Below are 24,419 nucleotides of genomic sequence, written 5' to 3'. Positions count from 1 at the left end.
AATTTTTATTATCTTATTTTTTATTATTTCTTTAAATGTAATTTTTATTTTATTCATGTCATAAAATTTTAAATAAAGTTAAAAAAACACATTAACGCGTACGGATTCACACATCAACAGAGAGGCATGATGAACTCTCTCTCACACAGGCAGACAGGTAGACACAGACAGACACACATATTAACGCGTACGGATTCACACAGATAAACAGAGAGGCATGATGAACTCTCTCTCTCACACACACACACACAGACAGGCAGACACGGACACACAGGCAGACACGGACAGACAGTTCCCATGGCAATGTGGTCAAGTGTATGCATCGCTCCGTCATTTAGCCACTGAATATAAGTCACCAGGAAGCACGGTCCGATAAGGAAGGACTTAGCTTGTTCTCAGGGGAGGAAAGAGAAAGATGATGGAAGGAGAACAGGTTCCTTTCATGGTGGTGTTTGTGGCCACGATTTTATTGGGCACGACGGGGAATGTCATCGTGCTCTACGCGTTCATCAGCCACGCAGTGAAACACAGGCGCTTCCCGCCGCTGGACAGAGTGATCGTGAACAAGACCTTCGTCAACCTGCTGCTCTGCTTCTACCAGGGCGTCCCGCGAGTGCTGATGTTCTACGGGGTGGAACTGTTCGAGGAGACCGGCTGCATTATCCTGGTCTACCTGAGCTCCTCGCTCAGGTCCATCAGCATCTGGACAGTCTCCAACCTCAGTTTTCTGCACTTGATCAAAATTAACAGACCCCGCTGCGCCCTGGCCAGTTACATCAGTAGCCACCAGAGCAGTTATGTCAACCTGACCATCAGCGCCCTGTGGCTCACGAGCTTCATCTTGTACATTCCCTACACGCTGGACAAGATCATCCACATGTCGCAGGAGAACGAGTCCAGCCCGGTGAAGTACATAACCAGCTCCAGTTGCAACGGCTTGTCCAGCAGCTCCGCCTCTGACATTGTGACCTACATCTCGGTCAGCTTGGATCTCATTGCCATCCTCTGGGTGGTGGTTCTGAACGTTTTGATCCTCCAGCTCCTGTGCAAGCACCAGAGGCGAGTGGCGGCGGCCGGCCAGGGTTTGAACTCAGCCAACAAGATCCCTCTCCAGGCCACCCAGATCCTCGTCTCCTTGCTCTGCATCTACGTGACCTGCTGGATCTCGAACGACATCGTCTGGATTATGTTGATTGCAAAAATTGCGCCCGACTCAGCGCGGAGCCAGAATCTGAGATACACTTCCAGTTTCGTCTCCTCCCTCTACTACTCAGCCAGCTCTTACGTCCTGGTTTTTGGTCACAGGAACGTTAAAGACGTGTTTAATCCAGTCTGCAAGCGCTTGAAACAGAGGCAAATCACGAACTTTCAAGATGTGGACATTTAGACATGTCCTGTTTTTTTAAAAAAAAAATGACTTGTCCAAAAGTAACCAGATGGTTGATCTGTGGTTGTTAGTAAGAGATTACTTAAGGTGGTATGTGAGTGGGGGGGGGGGGGGGGGAAAGGTTGAGAACCACTGAAATAGAACGTTAAGAAGTTGTGACAAGTGTATGGAGAAGGAAGAATATTAAACTATTATCTGTGTGCAGTAGAAAGGAGGAATTTGGTTGAATTACCACTTTGATCCCAAATTTGTTCTGGGGGAAGAAAATCAGTCTGAGCCACTGGTGGCTTAGTCACGGGTCATAGATTGCTCTGCTTTGCAGGACTGTTGTGATGGGTGAGGAGCACTAGACTTTAGAAGCTCCCTGGGTGCAAACGCAAGTCCATACAGAGGCATCTCCTGGGAGCCGAAAGCAAGGTGCAGGCTGCATTGAACACAATCCAATCTTGTACTCAGATAAGGTTCAATGGAGTTTAATACCACGTATCATCCCATGTAATCCCTTACTAACCATAGAGCACCCATATCGGAGAATGCCATAGTTGCTCTGTGGTTAGTAAGGGATTACTTAATATGGTATGTGAGTGGAAAAAGGTTGAGGACCACTGGGTTATAATTTCATGCTCTTGTGTTGAATACTTCCATTAATAAAGCCAAGGATCTCATGCTTGTCCATTTTAAACAAATTTCTCAGTCTGTCCCATCACCTTTCATGATTTGCTTCTGATTCCACATCTTACACTTCCAAACAAAATGATTCATATTTAATTTCATCCAACCCGTGAATCCTCATTTTAACAATCTCTGTCCTCCTGGTCTACTTGTTTCCCTGTTTCATGCCTGAAAACGTTGTGACCTCTGGGTATATAATTGGTACTCATTACTGAAAATGTCTTGTTCAATCTGTCCCTTGGCCGAGGAGAAGCAAGTGTAAAGTGATTATAGAAGTTGTGAAATTGTCAGTTTTATTTAGCTGCAAAGTGAGAATACTGAGCAAGAAAGGATATATTTGCAATAGAGGAAGTGCAGGAAAAGTTCACTAGATTGATCGAGATTGAAATTTGCACCATAGACTGATTTTGCAGTTTTAATATTAATTAGACTCAATGGTGGATTCAAAGGCTGGCATTGTGAATCAGAAGTCCAAATCTGGTTTGGTGTGAGACCCCACCAATACTCTCCCCACCTACACACACACATACACACATTAGAGTGTTTATGGCAAAATTGTGTGGTATGGTTAGCATAGTGGTTAGCACAATGCTGTTATAGAATCTGGCGCTGTCGGTAACTATTCAATGACTGTACTGCCCACTGGTCATAGAAGGCTGTATTGTACCACCAGAACAGTTGAGCTTAAACCAGAGTGCACACCCTCCCCTATGCAGACCAAAAATGGGAGAAAAGAATAACAGGTGCATTGTCCTGGGTGCATGACCATTTCAGCCATGATGAGGATGTATCTAATTTAACCATCAAGCAAAATGATCATGACAGGTCTGGTCAGTTTACCATTGACCTTCCAAATTGCTTGCTGAATCAGTGTGTTATTTTTCAGTGGTTTATGCAAATGGACACCCAAAGACTATCTGAACACCAACAAATTTCAATTATTCACCCACTTAAACATTCTCTATCTTTCTATTTTATACCAATTTATTTAATTATACTATTTTCCATATTATATTCATTTACCATATTCTTGATGACACCTCGAAAAATTAACTTGCACTCAAGTGGCAACTGCAACTTCTCGTGAACTAATTATTTGTAGAATTGTGTAAAGCAATTACTTTTTCTTGATAGTTTGACAAAGCAAGAATTGTTTGAAATCTAAAAAAGTAAGACCCATGGCTCTTCATTGCACCTGTCAAGCATGAATGTTAAAATATTACCTTATAAGCCATTTGATCAAATCCACAGTTATTAGATTTTAAGGTGGAGCAGTGTTAGTGCGACCATGCAGAAGTTTTATGTTTACATATTTAACTCTGTAAAATGATATTAGCAAACAATTGTTATATAGTGAGATTTATGCAACACAAAACCTTAGAGGCAATAAAATGTATTCCTATAATTCTCATGAAATGTTAATGATCGGACCCATGAAAATATAGATCAACAGTTATGTCAAGCTGCCTGAGGACAGTAAAAATCACTCATCTCAAATTGCTCTTTTGTCAAACAAAGTCCTTTTTCCTTAGTTAATCTGCTGGTGAAATTGTAGGAGCACCCAGGTTCGAAACATTAAGAGAATCAAATAATCATAAAAGCAAACAGCGTGAAACAGGACATTCGGTCTGTTTTGTCCTCTGCATTAACTCCTTATCCCAGCACTTTAACCATAACCCTCTTTGTGTAAGCAAATGAAGCACTCATCTGGATACTTATTAAATGCTATGAGTGACCCAGGTTAATCAATCCCTCAGACAGTACATTCCAGGTACTTACCACTCTCTGGGTGAAGAAGATCCCCCTCATTTCCCTTTTGAATATCTTCCCCTTACCTTAAATCTATATCCTCCAGTTTTATCTCTGATTTGAGGGAATGTTTCCTGCAGTTACTGTGCCTCACAGTATGTACGTCCATCATGTCCCTTTTTAACTCTCCCATTCTGCGGAAGAAAAACCTAGCTTCTCTGATCTCTCCTCGTAACTAAACTGCTCCATCCCAGGTGAATTGTCTCAGGCGAATCTCCTCTCCACCCACTTCAGTACAATGAGTCTGACAAAGGTCTTATTAAGCTGGAGAATAACCTTCCTATGTCTGTATTTTATGCTCTGACTAGTGAACGCCAGTATCCCATATTTCTTCCTAATCACACATTACCGCTTTCAACAATGGACTATTACTCCATATTAAGACTTTTCTATTCATGGTGTATGTCAAATTTATTGTCATCTGATTGCACAAGTACAACCCGATGAAACAGCGTTCTCCGGTGCTTGGTGCAAGTCATGCAGACACATAGAACAATATAGTACAGTCCCTTCGGACCTTGATGTTGTGCCGACCAATATATTCCTTCCAAAAAAAAGTTCTAAACCCTCTCTACTCCTTCAACCTTCATTTTCCTTTCATCCATGCGTTCGTCTAAGAGTCTCTTAAATGCCCCCAGTGTTTCAGCTTCCACCACCATTGCAGTCAACCACAACTCTCGGTGTAAAAAAAAATTATCCCTGATGTCTCCCCTAAACGTCCCTCCCTTCTATTTGTACATATGTCCTCTGATGTTTGCTGATTCTGCCCTAGGAAACAAGTGCTGGGTGTCCACCCTATCCATGCCTCTCATAATCTTGTAGACCTCTATCAAGTCTCCTCTCATCCTTCTATGCTCCAAAGTGAAAAGTCTGCTAACCTTGCCTCATAAGACTTGATTCCCAATCCAGACAGTATCCTGGTAAATCTCCTCTGCACCCTCTCCTTAACTTCCACATCCTTCCTATAATGAGGTGCCCAGAACTGAACACAATACTCTAAGTGTGGTCTTACCAAAGATTTGAAGAGTTGTAACATGACCTCTCTACTCCTGAATTCAACCCCACCTATTAATGAAGCCCAGCATCTCATAGGCCTTCTTAACTGTCCTATCAACCTGTGTGATGAACTTGAGAGATGTATGGATTTGGACACCAAGGTCCCTCTTTTCATCCACCTTCTTAAGTAACCGACCATTAACGCTGTACTCAGCCTCTGGTTTGTCCTTCCAAAATGCATCACCCCACACTTATCCAGATTGAAATCCATCCACTTTTCTGCCCAACTCTACATCCTATCTCTATCCTCTTGAACCATTGACAACTCTCAGCTCCATCCACAACTCTTCCAATCTTCGTGTCATCTGCAAACCTTGACTCATCCTTCTGCCTCTTCATCCAGATCATTTATAAAAATCACAAAGAGCAGGGGTCCCAAAACAGATCCCTGCAGCACTCCACTAGTCACTGGTTTCCAGGCAGAATACTTTTCTTCCACTAATACTCTCTGCTTTCTACCTGCAAGCCATTTTTTTTATCCATGCAGCCAAGGTTTCATGTATCCTATGCCTCAAGACATTCTGAACAAGTCTCTCGATGGGGATCTTGTCAAATGCCTTGCTAAAATCTATATACACCACATCTACCACTTTACCCTCATCAATTGCCTACATGATCTTCACTAAAAACTCAATTAGACTCATGAAGCACGATCTTCCCTTCACAAAGCCATGCTGACTATCATTGAGTAGACTATACTACTCCAAATGCTCCTTAAGAATCCTCTCCAATAGTTTGCACACGGCTGACAAAAGTCTCACGGTCTACAATTCCCAAGATTTGCCCTATTATCTTTTTTAAATAAGGGGTCTATATTTGCCATTCTTCAATCCTCCGGCACCTTCCCCATGGCCAAAGAGGACTCAGTGGTCATAGCTACTGGCCCAGCTATCTCTTCCCTCACTTCCCACAGCAATCTGGGGAATATCACATCCAACCCCGGGGACTTATAAATCTTGATGCTTTTAAAAAGTCCAACATTTCCTCTTCCTTAATCTCCACATTTTCCAGCACATAAGCCTATCCTATTCCGACCTCACCCTGATCAAGGTCCTTTTCCCTTATGAATACTGATGCAAAGTATTCATTTAGGACCTCCTCCTCCAGGCACATGTTGCCTCCTTTATCGTTTAGTGGCCCCACCTTCATTCTTGTCATCCTTCTGCTTTTCACATATGCATAGAACACCTTAGGGTCTTTCATCTATACACATAAATAAATAAATAATATTATTTCATGACTATTAGGGTCTTGGATGGTTAGTGTGAGCAGTTCCTTTGGTTGTTCAGCATTCTCACTGCCTGTGGGAAGAAGCTGTTCCTCTGCCTGGTGGTGTTGGCTCTGATATTCCTGTATCTCTTCCCTAATGGGAGCAGCTGAAAAATGCTCTGTGTAGGATAGAAGGAGTCCTCAATGATTTTGCATGCCCTCTTTAAACAATGATCCCTGTAGATCACATCGCTAGGGGGGAAGAAGATTCCAATGATCCTCTCTGCCATTCTTATGGTCCTGTGGATTGACCTCTGATCCATTTCTCTGCAGCACCGTACCACACTGTGATGCAGCTGGCCAGGCCACTCTCAAACGAGCTCCTGAAGAAGGTTGATATAACGGTGGCCAGTAGCTTCAGTCTTCTCAGGAAGTACAGTCCTGACATACGGGGAAATGTGTGCCCACGATAGGTCACTAGTTAAGTGAACTCCAAGGAACTCGTGATCTCCACTCTCTCCACTACACTGCATTTGACAAGGTTCCTGACAGTCATCCAGAAAGTCATGAGTCACAGGACCAGTGGAAAATTGGCTTTTTGGATAAATAAGTGGCTTGAAGGAAGAAAGCAGAGAGTATTAGTGGAAGGAAAGTATTCTGCCTGGAGATTGGTAACTAGTAGAGTGCTATAAGGATCTGTTCTGGGACCCCTGCTCTTTGTGATTTTTATAAATGACCTGGATGAAGAGGCAGAAGGATGGATGAATAAGTTTGCGGATGATATGAAGGTTAGAGGAGTTGTGGATGGAGCTGAGAGTTGTCGAAGGTTACATCAGGATGCAGAGTTGGGCAGAAAAGTGGCGGATGGATTTCAATCTGGATAAGTATGAGGAGATGCATTTTGGAAGGACAAACCAGAAGGCTGAGTACAGGGTCATGTGGTGATATGAATATGTGACATCAATGGGTAGCTGGCTCATCCCCCACTGGTGACTCGCTCCCTGGTAACTCTTCCCCTTGTGAACCTGGAATAAAGGTCAACCTCCCTCTCCCTGTCCTCAGTCGAGCACACAGAATTGGGCCAGCTACGTCTAAAGTATAATAAAACTTTGGAGTTATTGATAGAGCCGATCAATTTATTATACTTTAAATCTTCCACATGGTATGGACCAACTGCTGCAACCTGACAGACTAGACCTTGACCCACAGACTCCCAGAGCCCTGGAGCTGTACATGCAGTGCATTGAGTGCTTCATAGACTTCCTGGAAGCTGCTGAGGGCCTCGTGAACTCTGATGAGAAGAAACTCAAGTTAATGCAAGTGAAAGTCAGCCGCCATGTGTACTTGGTGATCAAGGGTTGCACGACTTATCCCGCAGCCATGACCAAGCTCTGCAACCTCTACTGACCGCGGGTAAACAAAGTCTACCCATGGTACCTCCTGACCTTGAGAAAACAGAAATCTGGTGAGTCTTTGAAAGATTTATTTCAGGTTCTGCATGATCTGGGGCAAGAATTCATGGGCAATATCCCTGCCCCAGTATGTGGAAGAGCTGATCTGGGATGCCTGCGTGGCTGGTGTGAGGTCTGATTACATCCACTAGCCACTGCTAGAGGAAGACATGCTGTCATTGCAGAGAGCCCTCCAGCTCACTAGGACTTTAGATTCAGCCCACCACAGCGCTGAATCCATCACTGCTGTCAACGGGCCCTCCACGTGTGGGCCAGGGGCGCAGCCATTTTGGGACATGGTGTTGTAGGCCACCTCTGTACAGGAAAGAACCGACCCCACCTCCGCTGCCACAGCTGAGCACCCGAAGTTCTAATTCCGTGGCCAGTGGAAGCACCCCCGGAGACGCTGCCCGGCGAGAGAAACCACCAGCTCTGGATGTGAGAAGAAAGGACACTACAAGAGAGCGTGTAAGTCGAAGCCTTCAGCGATGATGTTTCTTCCAGCCTCAAATGGCTCAACCATGTGTGTGACCAGGGGTCACCATCTTACCCAATTCCACTTCCACCATCAAGGACAACATCACTTCTGCCTTCTTTATTCACCTCTCCCAGTCTGACTGTACGGTCAACATGGGAACCACAATCTTACCGAACCGGCTCCTCCAATGACAGTGAAGGCATTCTGGTTCTAATATCCTTCATCTTGGATCAGGGAGCCCTCACCTGATCACCCACTCACTGATGGTGATTGAGGTAAATGGGAAATGAACTAATGCCTGTTCAACAGTGGAAGCTCTGAAAACTTCATCCACCCAGACACTGCTCACAGACTCTCTCTCTCTGTCAGACCAACTGAGTGGCATAATATCAATGGCCGCAAAGGAACAATCTGCCGAGATCCGTGGGTATTGTATTGCATCGTTAATGGTGCGAGGTGAATGTTATCAAAATTTCCATTAACTGTTAATGTCTCAACTCTGCGCACTGTTCCTTCTGGGGCTGGACTTCCAAAGCCAGTTCAGGAGTGTCACGATGGGGTTCAGGGGGCCCCAACCACCCATCACTATATAAAACCCCCAGCTCATGGATCACCTTCAGCCAGTCCCTGCCTGTGGTCTCAAGAAGGTGCAGGCCGTTGTTGAGGTGGTACGCCACTGGCATCATTACCTGGCTGGGAAGAGATTTACCCTGCTAATGGACCAACGAGCCATTACGTTCATGTTCAATACCAAATTGTGGGGTAAGATCAAAAATGGCAAAATCCTGAGGTGAAGAATTGAGCTCTCCACCTACAACTATGACATCCTCTACTGGCCGGGCAAGCTTAACGATCCCCCACTCTATCCCGTGAGACATGCACCAGCGCAGATCTTGGCCGCCTCCAGTCCCTCCATGATGACCTTTGCCACCCCAGAGTCACGAGATTGTTCCACTTCATGAAAGCCTGGAACCTTCCCTACTCCACTGAGGATGTCAGGTCATTAACCAGACACTGTTAGTTCTGTGCGGAATGCAAACCACAGTTCTTCCGGCCCAACAAATCATACCTCATAAAGGCCACATGCGCCTTTGAATGACTCAGCATCGATTTCAAGGGGCCTCTGCCCTTGTCCAACAGGAACGCATATTTCCTGAACGTCATTGACGAGTACTCTAGGTTCCCTTTTGCCATCCACTGTCCCGACATGAACTTAGCCACTGTCATAAAGGCGCTCTGTAGCATATTTACCCTCTTTGGGTACCTGAATTACATCCAGAGTCTTTTATGATTGACGAACAGTGACAGTACCTGTGGCTAGAGGCATTGCTACCAGTAGGACGACCAGTTACATCCCCCGGGGGAATGGTCAGGTAGAGAGAGAAAACACTACAGTTTGGAAAGCTGTCACCCTGACTCTCAAATCCAAGAGCCTGGAAGTGTCCCGATGGCAGTAAGTCCTGCTGGAAGCACTCCATGCCATCCAATCTCTGTTATGCACCACTACCAACACAATCCCACATGATCGCATGTTTTCCTTCCCCAAGAAGTCAGCGACCAGAACCACACTGCCACACTGATTCTCATCCCCGGGACCCGTCCTGCTGCGGAAACATACGAGGGGTCACAAGTCCGACCCGTTGGTTGAATAGATGGAATTCCTGCACGCCCTCAGTATGCCTATGTGATGTATCTGAACGGCCATGAGGACACGGTCCTCATCTGGGACCTGGCGCATTCCGGAGACTCCTGCCCGCTCCTAACCCCCTTCAACCCAGGCCCTACCTACACCAATACTGCCCCCTTCATGGATGGTGAAGGTCATTGACCTACCCCTACCCACCATGTCATATCCCTGGATGCTGCTCTAGCTGCTCCGACCTCCACGACTGCCCCCATATTCAACCAAGCCCCACTTCCAACAGAGCCAGCCCTCCATCCTCAGCTTCAGGACACATGACCAGCAATGGAACCGATCATTATACCACTGGCGGAAGTGTGCCAGTCATAGAGGCAAAGGAGACCACCTTCTAGGATTTTTAACCCGGAGGGGTTTTGTTTTAAAAGAGGGGGTGAATGTGGTGATATGATTATGTGAATATATGGCTATCAATGGATAGCTGGCTCGTCCCCCAGTGGTGACTCACTCCCTGGTAATTCCTCCCCTTGTGACCCTGGAATAAAGGTTGACCTCCCTCTCCCTGTCCTCAGTTGAGCACATAGAATTGGGTCAGCTACAAGTCTAAAGTATAATAAAGCCTATTGTTCCTCACTCTACAGCTTTGGAATTATTGATAGATCCTATTAGGTCAGTTACTAAGAGTGTAGATGAACAGAGGTACCTTGGATTACAAATCCATACATCCCTCAAGTTCGCCACACAGGTTGATAGGATAGTTAAGAAGACCTATGTGTGGCTGGGATTCATTAACAGGAGGGTTGAATTCAGGAGTAGAGAGGTCATGTTGCATCTCTACAAATCTCTGGTGAGACCGCAATTGGAGAATTGTGTTCAGTTCTGGTCACCTCATTATAAGGAGAGGGTGCAGGGGAGATTTACCATGATACTGCCTGGATTGGGAAACAAATCTTATGAGGCAAGATTATCAGAGCTGGGATTTTTCACTTTGGAGGTCTCTATGATAATGAGGCATAAATAGCCAGCACCTGTTTCCCAGGGCAGGATCAGCAAACATTAGAGGACATATGTGCAAAGTGAAGGGAGGGAAGTTTAGGGGAGACATCAGGGGTATTTTTTTTTACACAGAAAATTGTGGGTGCCTGGAATGTCTAACTGGGGATGGTGGTGGAAGCTGAAACACTGGGGGCATTTAAAAGACTCTTAGAGAGACACAAGGATGAAAGGAAAATGGAGGGTTAAAGGGTAGGGAGGGTTTAGAACTTATTTTTGGAAGGAATACATGGGTCAGCACAACATCAAGGGCCAAAGGGCCTGCACTGTGTTGTATTGTTCTCTGTTCTACAGAGTTGTTGATGTGTAATGTAGGGTGGTTGTTCCAGGTCCTCCTGAAATCCATGATCATCTTCTTTGTCTTGTCCATTCTATCAACACATCAGCCTAAGGCTACCTTCCTCACTGTCAACGACTCCAACCTTCTTTGTGACATTCACAAATTTACAGACCTGGCCTCTCACAGCTACATCCAAGTCATTCAAGTACATTATAAACAGCAGAGGCCCCAGCATCAATCCTTGTGCGATTACATGACACATAAGTATCCAAGCACAAAACAACCATCTACCATTGCACTCTGTTTCCATCTGCCAACCAATTATGGATCCAGTTTGCCCCAGACTCAATGAGTACTAACCTTTTGAAACAGTCTCCTATGTGAGGAACACAAGAGTCTGTAGATGCTTGAATCTGGATTAAAAAAAATGTTGCTAGAGATACTCAATGGGTTGTGCAAGATCATTGGGAGGGGGGAATGGAGAGTCGATGTTCTAGATGAAGGCTCTTCATGAAGACCTCATCTAAGGCTTTACTAAAGTCCATCTAAAGCACACCTACTACATGTTTCTGATTCTTCATATAATTCAGTCAAATTTGTTAGACAAGATTTGCTTTCAACAAGGCCATGTTGGATGTCTTTGAGTAGTCCCTGCCTTTCCAAATGACGATTAGTCCTTTTCTTCTGAAATGTTTCCAGTATCTTCCCTACCACTAATGTTAGGCACACAGGTTAAGAATTACCAAATTATTTCCTGCTGATTTTCTTGAAAAATTGGACCCATTGGCTGTACTCCCATCATAAGATATCTCATGTGTCCAGTGAAGATTTAAAAATCTCAGACAAAGCCCCAGGAATCTCTTCCATTGCTTCCAGCAGCAACTTGGGATCAATCCCATCTTACCCTGGTGGTTAAAGACTGTTACTACATCAAGTACTTTGCATTTATTTATGGAGACTTTAACTTATCCCTTCACTGATTTCTCCAAGTGGAAAATCTGTCTTCTTTATTAATACTAATGAAAAGTATTTATTTAGGACCTCATTCAAATTATCTGGCTCCATGCAAAGAGATGGCTGTAATGGCCCTTACATTCTGATGCATTTCACCTACAACTCCACAGTCAATAGTTTATGTTGAAAGGGTATTTTAATAATCCATTGCAAATAGAATTTATGATAGTTAACTGTTATGTAGTTTAACCTCTGGACAGCCAAAGGCCAATGACTTGTTAATTTTTGGATGATTTTCAGCTCCAATAATACCAACCAAATTTTGCTCTAACTCCATCTAAGAATTTGCAGAAGACATTGCCTTTGTAGGCGAGATCTAACGGAAACAGAGGGTCTAATTAGCATGATGCCAGTCTCCCCCTCAAGATCAACAAAACATAGGAGCTGGTCATCGATTTTAGTAAGCAAGGCACAGCATATGCCCCTGCTTGCATCAGTGGTGCTGAAGTGGAGATGGCAGACAACTCGAAGTTCAGATTTCAGGCTTCCTGAAGTAAACAATCAGCTCCTTAGTTTTGGTGACACTGAGTGCAAGGTTGTTGTTGGTTCACTATTCAGCCAAGTTTTCAATCTCCATCCTGTATGCTCTTCTTTATACCACCCTGTATCACTCTTCTTTATACCACCCACTACCATGGTATTTGTCAATGGTGTTATTGTCGTACTGAGCTGCACAGTCGTATGTGTTAAGTGAGTAGAGCAGAGTCTAAGAACACAGCCCAGTGGTGCTCCAGTACTGATGGAGATTGTGGAGGGCTGTTCTTACCAGTCCTTACTGATTATGGTCTGGAGGTGAGGAAATCCATGATCCAATTACATAATGTAGTGTTGAGTCCCAGGTCTTGGAGTTTGCTGATCAGTTTTGAGGGGATGATGGTGTTAAATGCCAAAATGTAGTTGATGAAGAGCATCCTGATTAATGCATTTTTACTGTCCAGGTGTCCCAGGGCTTTGTGTAGAGTCAGTAAGATGGCATCCACCGTAGACCTGTTGCTACGATAGGCAAACTAGAACGTATCAATATCATTGCTCAGACAGAAGCTAATATGCTTCAACACCAGCTTTTCAAAACACTTCATCACTGTTGATGTAAGTGCGACTGGTTGAGAGTCATTAAGGCAGGTTACTGCACTCTTCTTGGGCACTGGTATGTTTGAAACAGGTGGGTACCACACCCTGCTGGAGAGAGATCTTGAAGATATCTGTGAATACCTTGGTAAGCTGGTCAGCACAGATTTTTAATACTCGGCCGGGTACTCCATCCGGGCCGGATATCTGTGAATACCTTGGTAAGTTGGTCAGCACAGATTTTTAATACTCAGCTGGGTACTCCGTCCGGGCCGGATATCTGTGAATACCTTGGTAAGTTGGTCAGTACAGATTTTTAATACTCAGCCGGGTATGATATCTGTGAATACCTTGGTAAGTTGGTGAGCACAGATTTTTAATACTCGGCTGGGTACTCCATCTGGGCCGGATATCTGTGAATACCTTGGTAAGTTGGTCAGCACAGATTTTTAATACTCAGCCGGGTACCATATCTGTGAATACATTGGTAAATTGGTCAGCACAGATTTTTAATACTCAGCTGGGTCCTCCATCCGGGCCGGATATCTGTGAATACATTGGTAAGTTGGTCAGCACAGATTTTTAATACTCGGCCGGGTACTCCGTCCGGGTTGGATGCTTTCCTCGGATTCCTCCTGCATGCACAATATCCTCAGATACAGACAGGATGGGATCATCAGGGGACATGGATGTTTGGAGGGGTGATTCTTCATTTACTTTAATCAAATCAGATGTAGAAGGTATTGAGTTCCTCCGGGAGCAAGCTTTGCTGTTTGCTACTTCACCAGATTAGGTTTTGTAGCCGGATATGGCAATCAGGCCCTGCCACATTTGTTGGGTATCTTGTTGTTTCCATTTTCATCCGGAATCTCCACTTCTCCTGGGAGATAGCTTTCATCAACAATTTGTCCTGGTCCAAGAAGTTGCACCAACATCTTTACTTTCTTAGAAATCTTAAGATATTTGGTGTGTCCTCAATGTCTCTTTCTAATTGCTTGGAGATGCACCATGGAATGTATCCTATCCATACATACAGTGAAATAAAGTGCAAGGCTCGAGGAAAGGCTAATTATTTGTTCTGATAGAAAGTTGGCTTGGAAACAATAGACAAAAAGGCCTTCTTCTTTGCTGTAATCATTCTATAATTTTCAAGGGTAACTGGGGATATGGATGATAAATTCTGGTATTACTTGTGATGCCACTTTCTGTAGGCTGTGAAACAAAGAAAATCTCCCTTTGTTTCTGTGGTAAATCACTGTATATATGTTTGGATGTGCTGTACATATGTTTGGATGTGCTAGAACATGCCCCTTACTAACTGTGCCTGAGGGTCCTCCCACAGCCCCCTCCTCAGTCCAGGACATTCGACCAGCATGGACAGACATCCATCCTGTTGTGAATAAAAGCTTATCAGTTTCTCTACAACTTCATTTCTTTGACATTATTGATGGTGCATCAGTTTCGTTGCTTTTGGCTACATTGTCTCACACAGAAATAAAAATGCAAATTCACCTCCTACCGAACTAAAAATAAGTGTCAATGAGAGATTCTACACCAATTCACACCATAGTAACACAATTAGATCGATTAGCAAAACTTCATATTTAAAGTGTGATTCAGTATCTTTAACAATGTGTAATTCAAGGCATCGTTGCTAGTGAATGAGAAGCAATACATTGTAATAAACTTAGGAATTATACAGCAAAGAGAAAAGACCAGCAAATATTGAATAATGGATACTGGTAGTTATACAATGGACTAATCTAATAGAAGAGGCCATAAATTGTGAGATGCTGAATGGATTATAAAAGAGTAAACACATTAGTCTTATGTAAAATAAACTTCCAAATGATCCAGATGCATTAACTCTCAGGCACTGCACGGATGAGTGAACCACAACACATCATTTTTCATAAATCACTATTCCTCAGTGCATACTTATTTGTACAGCCTTTCACTCATCTTTAATTTTATCTAAACAAATTTTGGTTTTGTTTCTATTGGTTGTGAACACAGCAGCAGGATTTTACTAGAAAGGCCTGTCATGAAGAATACTCAAGTACCTCATTCTGAAAACTGTCAATACAATAGTGAGAAATAAGCTTTGACAACAGAATGAAGTATTTTTTAAATAGAATACACGCTAAAAGCATGTGGTTTGTGACTAAATCCTGCAATGGGTCTTCCATTATCCACAATCTAATTCAATTTTCTTGGCAAAAATTAGTGGAGACAATACAACTAAATTAAACAATTTTGTAACGTGTAATAGAAAAGAAAACATAGAATTTGGCAGATATACAGTAAATCTCCGAATATGGGAAGTCTGGTATAAAATCATTTTGGATTCTAAGCTTTGTAACAGTAATATACAATAAAACAGCAAGGAAGGCATATAAAACCACAGTGAATCAATGGAGAGATGCCCTTTGGAATAACATAACCAATTCTAAGTAATACAAAAGAGCCTTGAGTTTAAAACTGAACACACTTACTGAATTGTTAGCAAAAACACATCTGCTCACCAAAGTCTTTCAGGGAAGAAAATTTGCCAGGTATACTCAGTCTCTGCTGCATGCAACTCAAGAGCCACCAATGCAGTTGTGTCTTAACTGCCCCCTAAAGGTGAGAATGTAAGTTTTAAAGTAGTAACCAAAATAATATCGCAAGAGATTGTATGGTATGTTTTGATATGTAATTCAACAAGGTCGAAGAACAAAAACAACTCCATATTTGGCTAAAGACAGTAAAATACTATAATCCATTGGGTAAGGGATACGACCCTGATATGACTCCCAAGAGAATTCTAAGAAATGTATTTATCTGAAGCAGTTTGTTCGAATGTTCTGGAGGGCTGGAAATTTGTCTGTATTGATATGCAATCTTTGAGCCAGATGGCAGACTCCCTTGTGGTGAGATTTGCTGCAGGCGGCAGTGCCTCTTCCTGTAATGGAGTTCTCATGCTTTGCAAAACAAATATAAACCACTTGGCAGCTGTATTTATGTTCTTTTGTCAAGTGTTTTCAGGTCCACTTTAACATTTGACAAAGTTGACAGGATCCCAAGTTAGGAATCATAATCAATTTTGGGCTGAATAAGTTGGCATTGGAGAAGCAGAGGGGGATAGAGCCCACAAGGTAAATTTATCTTGATCTTCCTCCATCAATCCTCTAGTATTCATTTGTCATGTGTTTCCAGGTGCACTTTAATAAAGGGGCAAGACGATTATGGGCAATAAAACAAATGATTTGTCATTGATGGCAAGATCCAAAGAAAGAAAAAAAGAAAAAAGGGTATTTAATGCCCTCACATTCTTTCTATATTGTAAGGACCAAAGGAAACTGATGAGCAACAATAAAGTAAGAAAGCTATGAGAGGGAATAAGATGCACAAGATTCAAGTTGTAAGGACTTATTTTAGGCTGCAAGTGTTCTATTTTTTCCCATATGACATGTGTCTGTAGCAGTTTTAAGACAAAAGAGTCACTTGTGTGATTTATAGTTTGTGCTGGAAAGTAAAGAGCTTGGATCAATGAACTAATGAAAACAGATATGGAAATTTGAGTTTAATTCAGATGATCAAACCCCTTGGTTAGACTGCACCTGGAATATTGAGTACACTTTTGGATGCCAGAGTATCGGAAGGACGTGATTAACTGGAGAGCCTGCAGAAATATTTACCAGAATGTTGCCTGGATTGGAGAATTTTAGTTATGGGAGATTGGATTAGCTATGTTTTTTTTTAACCCCTGGAGCATAGATGACCCAATAGAAGTATATAAAATTATGGATGTCCCAATTGAAGTATGTATAATTATGAGAAGCATAGATAAGGTAGATAGTCAGAAATGTTTTGTTTCCATGGTAAAAGTATCAAAAACAAGAGGGCACAGATTTAAGGTGGGATAAACAATATTTATAGGGGACTTAAGGGGAATTTATTTTTTGCAGAGAGTGATATCAGGAACTGTAGAGCATGTCAAAAGAACCAAAGGCTTGTTCATCCAAACCAAGGCTTTTATTAACTAAAAGACTGGAGCATATCACATGTAGGTCGACCAGTCCAGAATGACCTGGTCTGACTAGGAGCAATCCTTTAAGACCTGCCAGTAGGTGTGGCTACACCCTCAGCCAATCACAGTCATCCTACACTACAATCTTTACATAGGAACATAGGAAGTAGGAACAGGAGTAGGCCAAAAATGGCCCATCGAGCCTGCTCCGCCATTCAATACGATCATGGCTGATCTAATTTATGACCTAACTCCACCTACCTGCCTTCTCCCCATATCTCCTAATTCCTCTATCATGTAAAAATTTATCTAACCGAATTTTAAATATGTTTAATGAGGCAGCCTCAACCACTTCCCTGGTTAGAGAATTCCAAACATTCACTACTCTCGGGAAAAACTATTTTTCCTTATCTCTGTCCTAAATCTACTCCCCCCGAATCTTGAGACTGTGTCCTCTCATTTTAGTTTCCCTGGCCAGCTCAAAAAAACCTTCCTACATCTATCCTATTCATACCCTTCATAATCCTATATGTTTCTATAAGATCTCCTCTCATATACACATTGGTGATAGAATCTGTACTATCACAGGAACTCAATGCCAGAAGATATGGTGGTTGGATACAGCTGCGATGATTAAAAACACTGAGACAGGCTATTAACTGTGCAGGCCATAGAAGAGTGAAGATTGAAACTTCAGATTTATTGTCAGAGAACATACATGACATACTTTTTCACTTATTGCTATTGCAAAAAATCTATACTCAACATACACATGTAAACAAATAAAGAAATGTAAACAAACTGACTGTGCACTTCAGAGAGAGAGAAAAAAATTGCTAAAGTAAGAATTAGTAAATGATTGAGTTTGTTGTTGAGGAGCTTGATGGTGGAGGGATAGCAACTGTCCCTGAACCTAGTGGTGCAAATCTTGTGGCACCTGTACCTCTTTCCTGATGGTAGCAGCAAGAACAGAGAGTGATGATTCCTGTGGCTCTCCGACGACACCATTCCCTGTAGATGTTCTCCATGGTAAGGGTTTTGCCAGTGATGTTGTGGACTGTATCCACTACCTTTTGCTGGGCTTTACACTCAGGAGTATTGGTGTCTCCATACCACACCGTGATGCAGCCAGTCAGTACACTTCCACCATATATCCGAAGAAATTTTCCAGGGTTTTCATAGACATACCAAACCTCAGCAAATTCCTGAGCAAGTAGAGCTACTGACATGTTTTTTAGATGACACCATTAGTGTGTTGGATCCAGGAAAGATCCTCCGAGATAGTGGTTCCCAAGAACTTAAAAATGCTCAGCCGGGGGCATGGCGTGATGGCGTAGGGAGAAGACATGGAAAACACCTCTCCTGGCAAAATTAATTCATACCCGACTTTAAACATTTTTTTAAAAAGTATTAGATAACTTTAAAATTTTTCTAGAAGTCTTAAAAGATGGTTGCAAAAAAATCAGCTGTAACTGAAGACTGTGATGGAAGAAACTGGGCCTATCTTGAAGACTCAGCCTCCGATCCTGGTTCCTCTCCAGCCTCGATCTTCAAAGGCTCCACGGGTAAGAATCCAAACTCCAGTGCCACCTTCTTGGGAAGCTCGAGAAGATGGCGCTGGAGCACGGAAGAAAACTACAGAGCTGATTGTAGAAACAACGCGCATGCGCAGAACTTCACGCATGTGCACTATGGAAGTGATCGAGTTGGAGTCTGCGGACCCGACTTCTTCTGTGATTGCAGGTCAAACAAGGGCTAAGCGTAAATCCCACGAGCAATTTGAACCTTTCGCAACTTCAACAGAGAAGGAAGAAGAAGAGGTAGGAGTGGAAGAAGAAAGCCTTGTGCCACAATCACAGGGAGAGGAATCAGAAGAAGGAGGAGACCAATATATTCAAGGTAAAATGGGTGCATATTATGTTGCCCCCAAAACCTCATGATCCACAGATGTTTAAAAAAATGTATTCAATTGGTGAAAAAATGGATGCAAACTTTGCTGAAGTGAAAGCAGATTTTACCACTCAACTCGGAGCTATTAGAGAAGAAATGACTGTAATGAAGACAGATATGGCAAAGTGTAATAAATCTGTTGATAAAATTAAAATTAATGTTCAAAAATTTGAAGAAGATTTTCAGGAATGTCATATGGAGGTAGAAGAATGCAAAGATACAGTTAATAAGATAAAAGATTCTTTTACGTCGTGGGAAATACAGAAGAAAAATTTATTGCAAAAAGTTGACATGTTGGAAAGTCATAGTAGAAGAAATAACGTAAAAATTGTTGGTCTGCCTGAGGACTTTGAAGGCAATAATACAGTACAATTTTTTTCAAAATTGGCTGTCTGAAATTTTGGGACCAGAGAATTTTCTAAATGGTTTGGAGCTTGATAAGAGCTCTAAGGAAAAAAAAAAACATATCTGGGACAATCACCACACTCTACTTTGATTAAACTCTCTAGAACTCTCTAGTTCTCCTCCTTCTTCTGATTCCTCTCCCTGTGATTGTGGCACAAGGCTTTCTTCTTCCACTCCTACGTCTTCTTCTTCCTCCTCTGTTGAAGATAGAGACATGATCTTGAAAATGGTAGTTCAAAAAGCCAGGGAACAACAAAGCCCTTTAATGATCCAGAGTAATAGAATATTCTTTTCTGCAGATTTGAGTCATGAAATTGTCAAAAAAAGAAAAGAATTCAATCCAGCAAAGTCAGTTTTGTGGAAGAAGGGATATAGATTTGCTTTTCGATATCCAGTTTTTTTGGACAATTCCAACCACAATTATTTGCTAATGAGTCTCAAGTTTTGGAATTTGCTAATTCATTGCCTAATATTAAGCAGAATGGAAGTCAATCTTATACGTCTCAACAAATGGAAGTGGATCAAGAAAAATTGAAAGGAAGGATTTTACCAGGAAGACAGCCGACTGAGCTTCAAGTTAAAATTGATGATGATCAAGTTAATAGAGACCTTGAAGAAGCTTCTCGTACTTGACTGATCGAAATTAAATTTTGATATTTTGTCTGGGGGAGGCAGATTCTCCTTTTTTCTGCTTTCCTCTTCCGAGGCCTCGTGCCACAAGTGACGAGAGCCACTTCTCGTAATTAAGGGAGTTAGCACTGACCTAATTATTTTTGGGGTTTCTTACTTCCTATCTTTGGAGATGATATGTTTTGAAAGTTGGTTGTGGAGATGATATGTTTTGAAAGTTGGTTGTGGAGCTGGATCGACCTGAGGTGGAGAGGAGAATTGAGTATTTGTTAAATTAAATTATGGTAACAAAAGGTTTGAATTATGTAACATTTAATGTGAATGGGCTCAATTAAAAGGAAGAGGGATTTAGTTTACATCAAGAAGTTGAACATAGATATTGCTTTTTTTACAGGAAACTCATTTAACAGAGAAAGAACATCAAAAGTTAAAGAGGGAATGGGTTGGTCAAGTGTTAGCTTTGTCTTTTAATTCTAAAGCACGAGGAGTAGCTATTTTAATTAACAAAAATTTGCCATTTAAATTACAATCAAAAGTTATTGATCCTGTTGGAAGATTTGTGTTGGTAAATTATCAAATTTATTCAGAATTTTGGATTTTTATGAATGTGTCTCCTCCTAATATGGATGATCAAAAATTTATTCAAGATGTTTTTTTTAAAATTTGGCACAAGTAAATGGAAATATGATAATCAGTGGAGATTTTAATTGCTGTTTGGACCCAATTTTAGATAAATCTACAAAATCTTTAATGAAAATGGCTAAAAGAATATTGACATTAATGGAAGAGTTAAATTTGGTAGATATTTGGAGGAAATTGAACCCTAAAGAGAGAGATTATTCATTTTATTCTTATTGGTTTAATTCTTATTCTAGAATAGATTTTTCTTAATTTTGGCTCATTTTCAAGGAAGGATTGAGTATGTACAATATAATCCTAGAATTGTATCAGACCATTCACCATTATTGATGTCATGTTTAAATTCTGATAGAATTGAATCAGTTTATAGATGGAGATTTAATGCATCATTATTAAAAAAACAGAATTTTGTGATTTTATGAGAATACAGATGTATTTAGATACAAATATTAATTCAGTTGATAATAAATTTGTTTTATGGGATGCATTAAAAGCTTATTTAAGAGGCCAAATAATAAGTTATTCGACTAAAATAAAGAAAAATTAGAGAAGGAAATGGTAATTTTGGAAAATAAATTACAAAAAAACCCATCAGAAAAAAAGGTTAGAATTTATAAATAAAAAATGCATTATAATTCAATTCAGACATATAGGATTGAGAAATTAATTGATAGAACTAAACAAAAATATTATGAATTAGGAAAACGAGCACATAAGGTTTTCGCTTGGCAATTGAAAACGGAGCAATCATCAAGGATTATTAATGCTGTCAAGAAGAATTCACAAATTACATAAATTACTGGATATAAATTATTCTTTTAGAGAGTATTATACTAAGTTGTATTCATCACAATCATTGAATAATGAAGAAGAAATTAATGATTTTTTTACAGAAGCTTCAACTTCCATCTTTGAATTGCCAAGCTCGGAAGGATTTAGATTCTCCATTTAGGTTGAAAGAAGTTACTAAGGCTTTAAATTCTATGCAAATAGGTAAATCTGGTGAAGATGGGTTTACATCTGAATTTTATAAAAAGTTAAGACTTGTTGATGACTCTATTAATGGAAATATTTAAACAAGTGATGGTAACTTGTTCATTACCAGAATCTTTTTCAAATGCTGTAATAACAGTTTATACCTAAGAAGAATAAAAAATTTACTAGAACCTGAACCTTATAGACCCACATTGTTATTAAATATTGATTATAAAATTGTTGCTAAAGTTTTGGCTAATAGAGTAAATGGATACTTACCTGAGTTGGTTAATTTAGATAAATCTGGATTTATCAAGAAAAGATATTCAGCTGATAACATAGATAAATTAATTAGTTTAATTCATAGTTCTCAGAGGCAATCGGATCTAGCATTATTTTTATTGTTAGATGCTGAAAAGGCTTTTGATAGATTAGAATGAAATTATTCATTTAAGATTTTACAAAAATTTCAATTTCGACCAATATTTATGAATTGGATTAAAGCTTTATATAGAAATCCTTTGGCGAGAGTAGTTACTTATGGAAACTTTCTTCTTTTTCATTAACAAGATCGGCTAGACAGGGTTGTCCCTTATCTCCTGCATTATTTATTTTAGCAATTGAACCATTGGCACAATCAATAAGTATTAAAGGAATTAAAGTGAATAAGAAGGAGTATAAAATTAGATGTATTGATTTATAAAACAGACCCTGAAAATTCTTTAATTTCTTTATATAAAAAGTTACAAGATTATGGGGAAATATCTGGTTATAAAATTAATTGGGATAAAAGTGAAGTTATGCTGTTAGTAGAAGGAAATTATCAATTTAAGTGGACATATAATCCAATTAAATATTTAGGTTTAGAACTGATAAAAATTTAGATAATCTGCACAAGTTAAATTATGTTCCTGTAGCGGCTGTGTAGTGGGCCGAGTGAGCATGTAGCTCGATGTCATGAACCATTGCCGCATGGTTCTGCGGGCCACGGAACAACTGTACAAACAGATGAATACTCACCTAACGAAGCAGTACTGCATGCTAGAGAACGGCACGTTGTCCTGCTGAGTATCCTGCATGGGGCATGGGGCGCTCACAAGGATCAATTTAAACCTGTTGGTCCTGTGGATCAAAAGCACTCGAATAGCAATGGCCTACCTTGTCCCGGGGAGTGCGGGGTATAAAAGATTGTAAAATCTGAATAAAGTCAGTCTTGAGTTGACTTGAGTGTGTGTGTGTGTGTGTGTGTGTGTGTGTGTGTGTGTGTGTGTGTGTGTGTGTGTGTGTGTGTGTGTGTGTGTGTGTGTGTGTGTGTGTGTGTGTGTATATTACTTTAGTAGCTCTACCGTAGTAGTGGCTACAATTGGTGACCCTGACTACAAGATTCAGCCGAAGCTTGAGTCGACAGTTATAATGGACACAGCTACAGCAGCAGTGGCAGCTGCTGCTATGGTGGCAGTCAATGCAGTGGGACTTCATTTGCCTCCTTTCTGGACCCATCACCTTGGATACCTCAGATATGGCTTATTCAGGCTGAAATCCAGTTTCATCTTTGTGGCATAATGGCGGAGGACATGAAATTCTGGCACAACATAGGTGCGTTGGACGTCTCTACTGTATCTCGAGTAAGCAAATTTATTGCCAATCCCCCAGTGCAAAACCAGTACACCAGGTTCTGCCAGTTTCTCCTGGATACACTGGAATTGACAAGACATGAGCGCAGCATGTGGCTTTTGAATATGGAAGGCCTGAGTGACAGGGGTCATCGGACCTAATGAATGAGATGCTCACATTAGCAGATGGTCATTCCCATTGCCTGTTCTTTGAAATTTATTCTATCTAAGCTCCCAGCTCATGTCGCTATACCCATCGCTAACATGGATTTCTGCTGTCCCCATGACATAGTGCAGGAGGCTGACAATCTCTACCATACTCCAATACAAGAGTCTGCTCAAATACAGCCCGTTTTAGTAGCAGATACATCTCCTACATTCTATGAGCCTCCTATATCTGCAGTTCAATCAAAGAAGGAGGAACGTGCTGTCTGGTGTCGAGAATGGTGTTTTTACCATCGTCGTTGGGGAAAAATGCCCATAAATGTGTCCAGCCGTTACAGGAAAAAGGTGGGAAACAAAAGAAGCTGGCTGCCGGTAGTGGCCTTGGCAGCTGGCACAAGTACCAGCCTATTGTATCTTCAAGATGATGCTGCTAAGTGCAAGTTTCTTGTAGACGCAGGTACTGAAGTCAGTTTGAACATATTTTGAAAAGACGCATAAACAATAACACCTGACTCTTCAAGCAGCAAATGGGACTATCATTCCCAGCTTTGGGACGTGATGAATCACAATTGGAATAGGAGGGACCACATTCCATTGGAATTGGCTTCTCAATTAGTATCTTAGCTTTTGTTGCTCAGCCCATTTTGGGTACAGACATTTTACGATACCATGACTTACTGGTGGGTGTGAAATGGAGGAAATTGGTTCATGCCACTACTTTTCAAACATATCCACTGGCATGCAGTAAAGGGAGAGTTTCCTAGCTCAGGGTGCACACTCTGCACAAAGATGCCTATACTATCCTGCTCAACGAATTTCCCTGTATTCTCACTCCTAATTTCAATGCTTCCAAAACAGCCCATGGGGTGTCTCATTACATAAACACTTCAGGCCTACCAATTCATGCCAGGACT

At 41.3% G+C, this 24,419-nt stretch overlaps 1 protein-coding gene across 1 annotated transcript; it reads left to right on the top strand.

Annotated features, from left to right (window-relative positions):
• Positions 1–362: 362 nt before the first annotated feature.
• On the top strand, positions 363–1,387 carry LOC138756076 (olfactory receptor class A-like protein 1). The gene has a single exon (XM_069922743.1). The coding sequence runs from the start codon at positions 416–418 to the stop codon at positions 1,385–1,387; it is 972 nt and encodes a 323-aa protein (XP_069778844.1). The 5' UTR covers positions 363–415.
• Positions 1,388–24,419: the final 23,032 nt, after the last annotated feature.

Source organism: Narcine bancroftii, chromosome 3, assembly GCF_036971445.1.
Source record: "Narcine bancroftii isolate sNarBan1 chromosome 3, sNarBan1.hap1, whole genome shotgun sequence".
Lineage (NCBI taxonomy): Eukaryota > Metazoa > Chordata > Chondrichthyes > Torpediniformes > Narcinidae > Narcine > Narcine bancroftii.
Note: the sequence above shows the minus strand (reverse complement) of the source record. Positions and strands in the feature narration are given on the sequence as shown.

Coding starts and splice junctions, on each gene's coding strand:
- LOC138756076 (XM_069922743.1), top strand. CDS start 416: ATGATGGAAGGAGAACAGGTTCCTTTCATGGTGGTGTTTGTGGCCACG.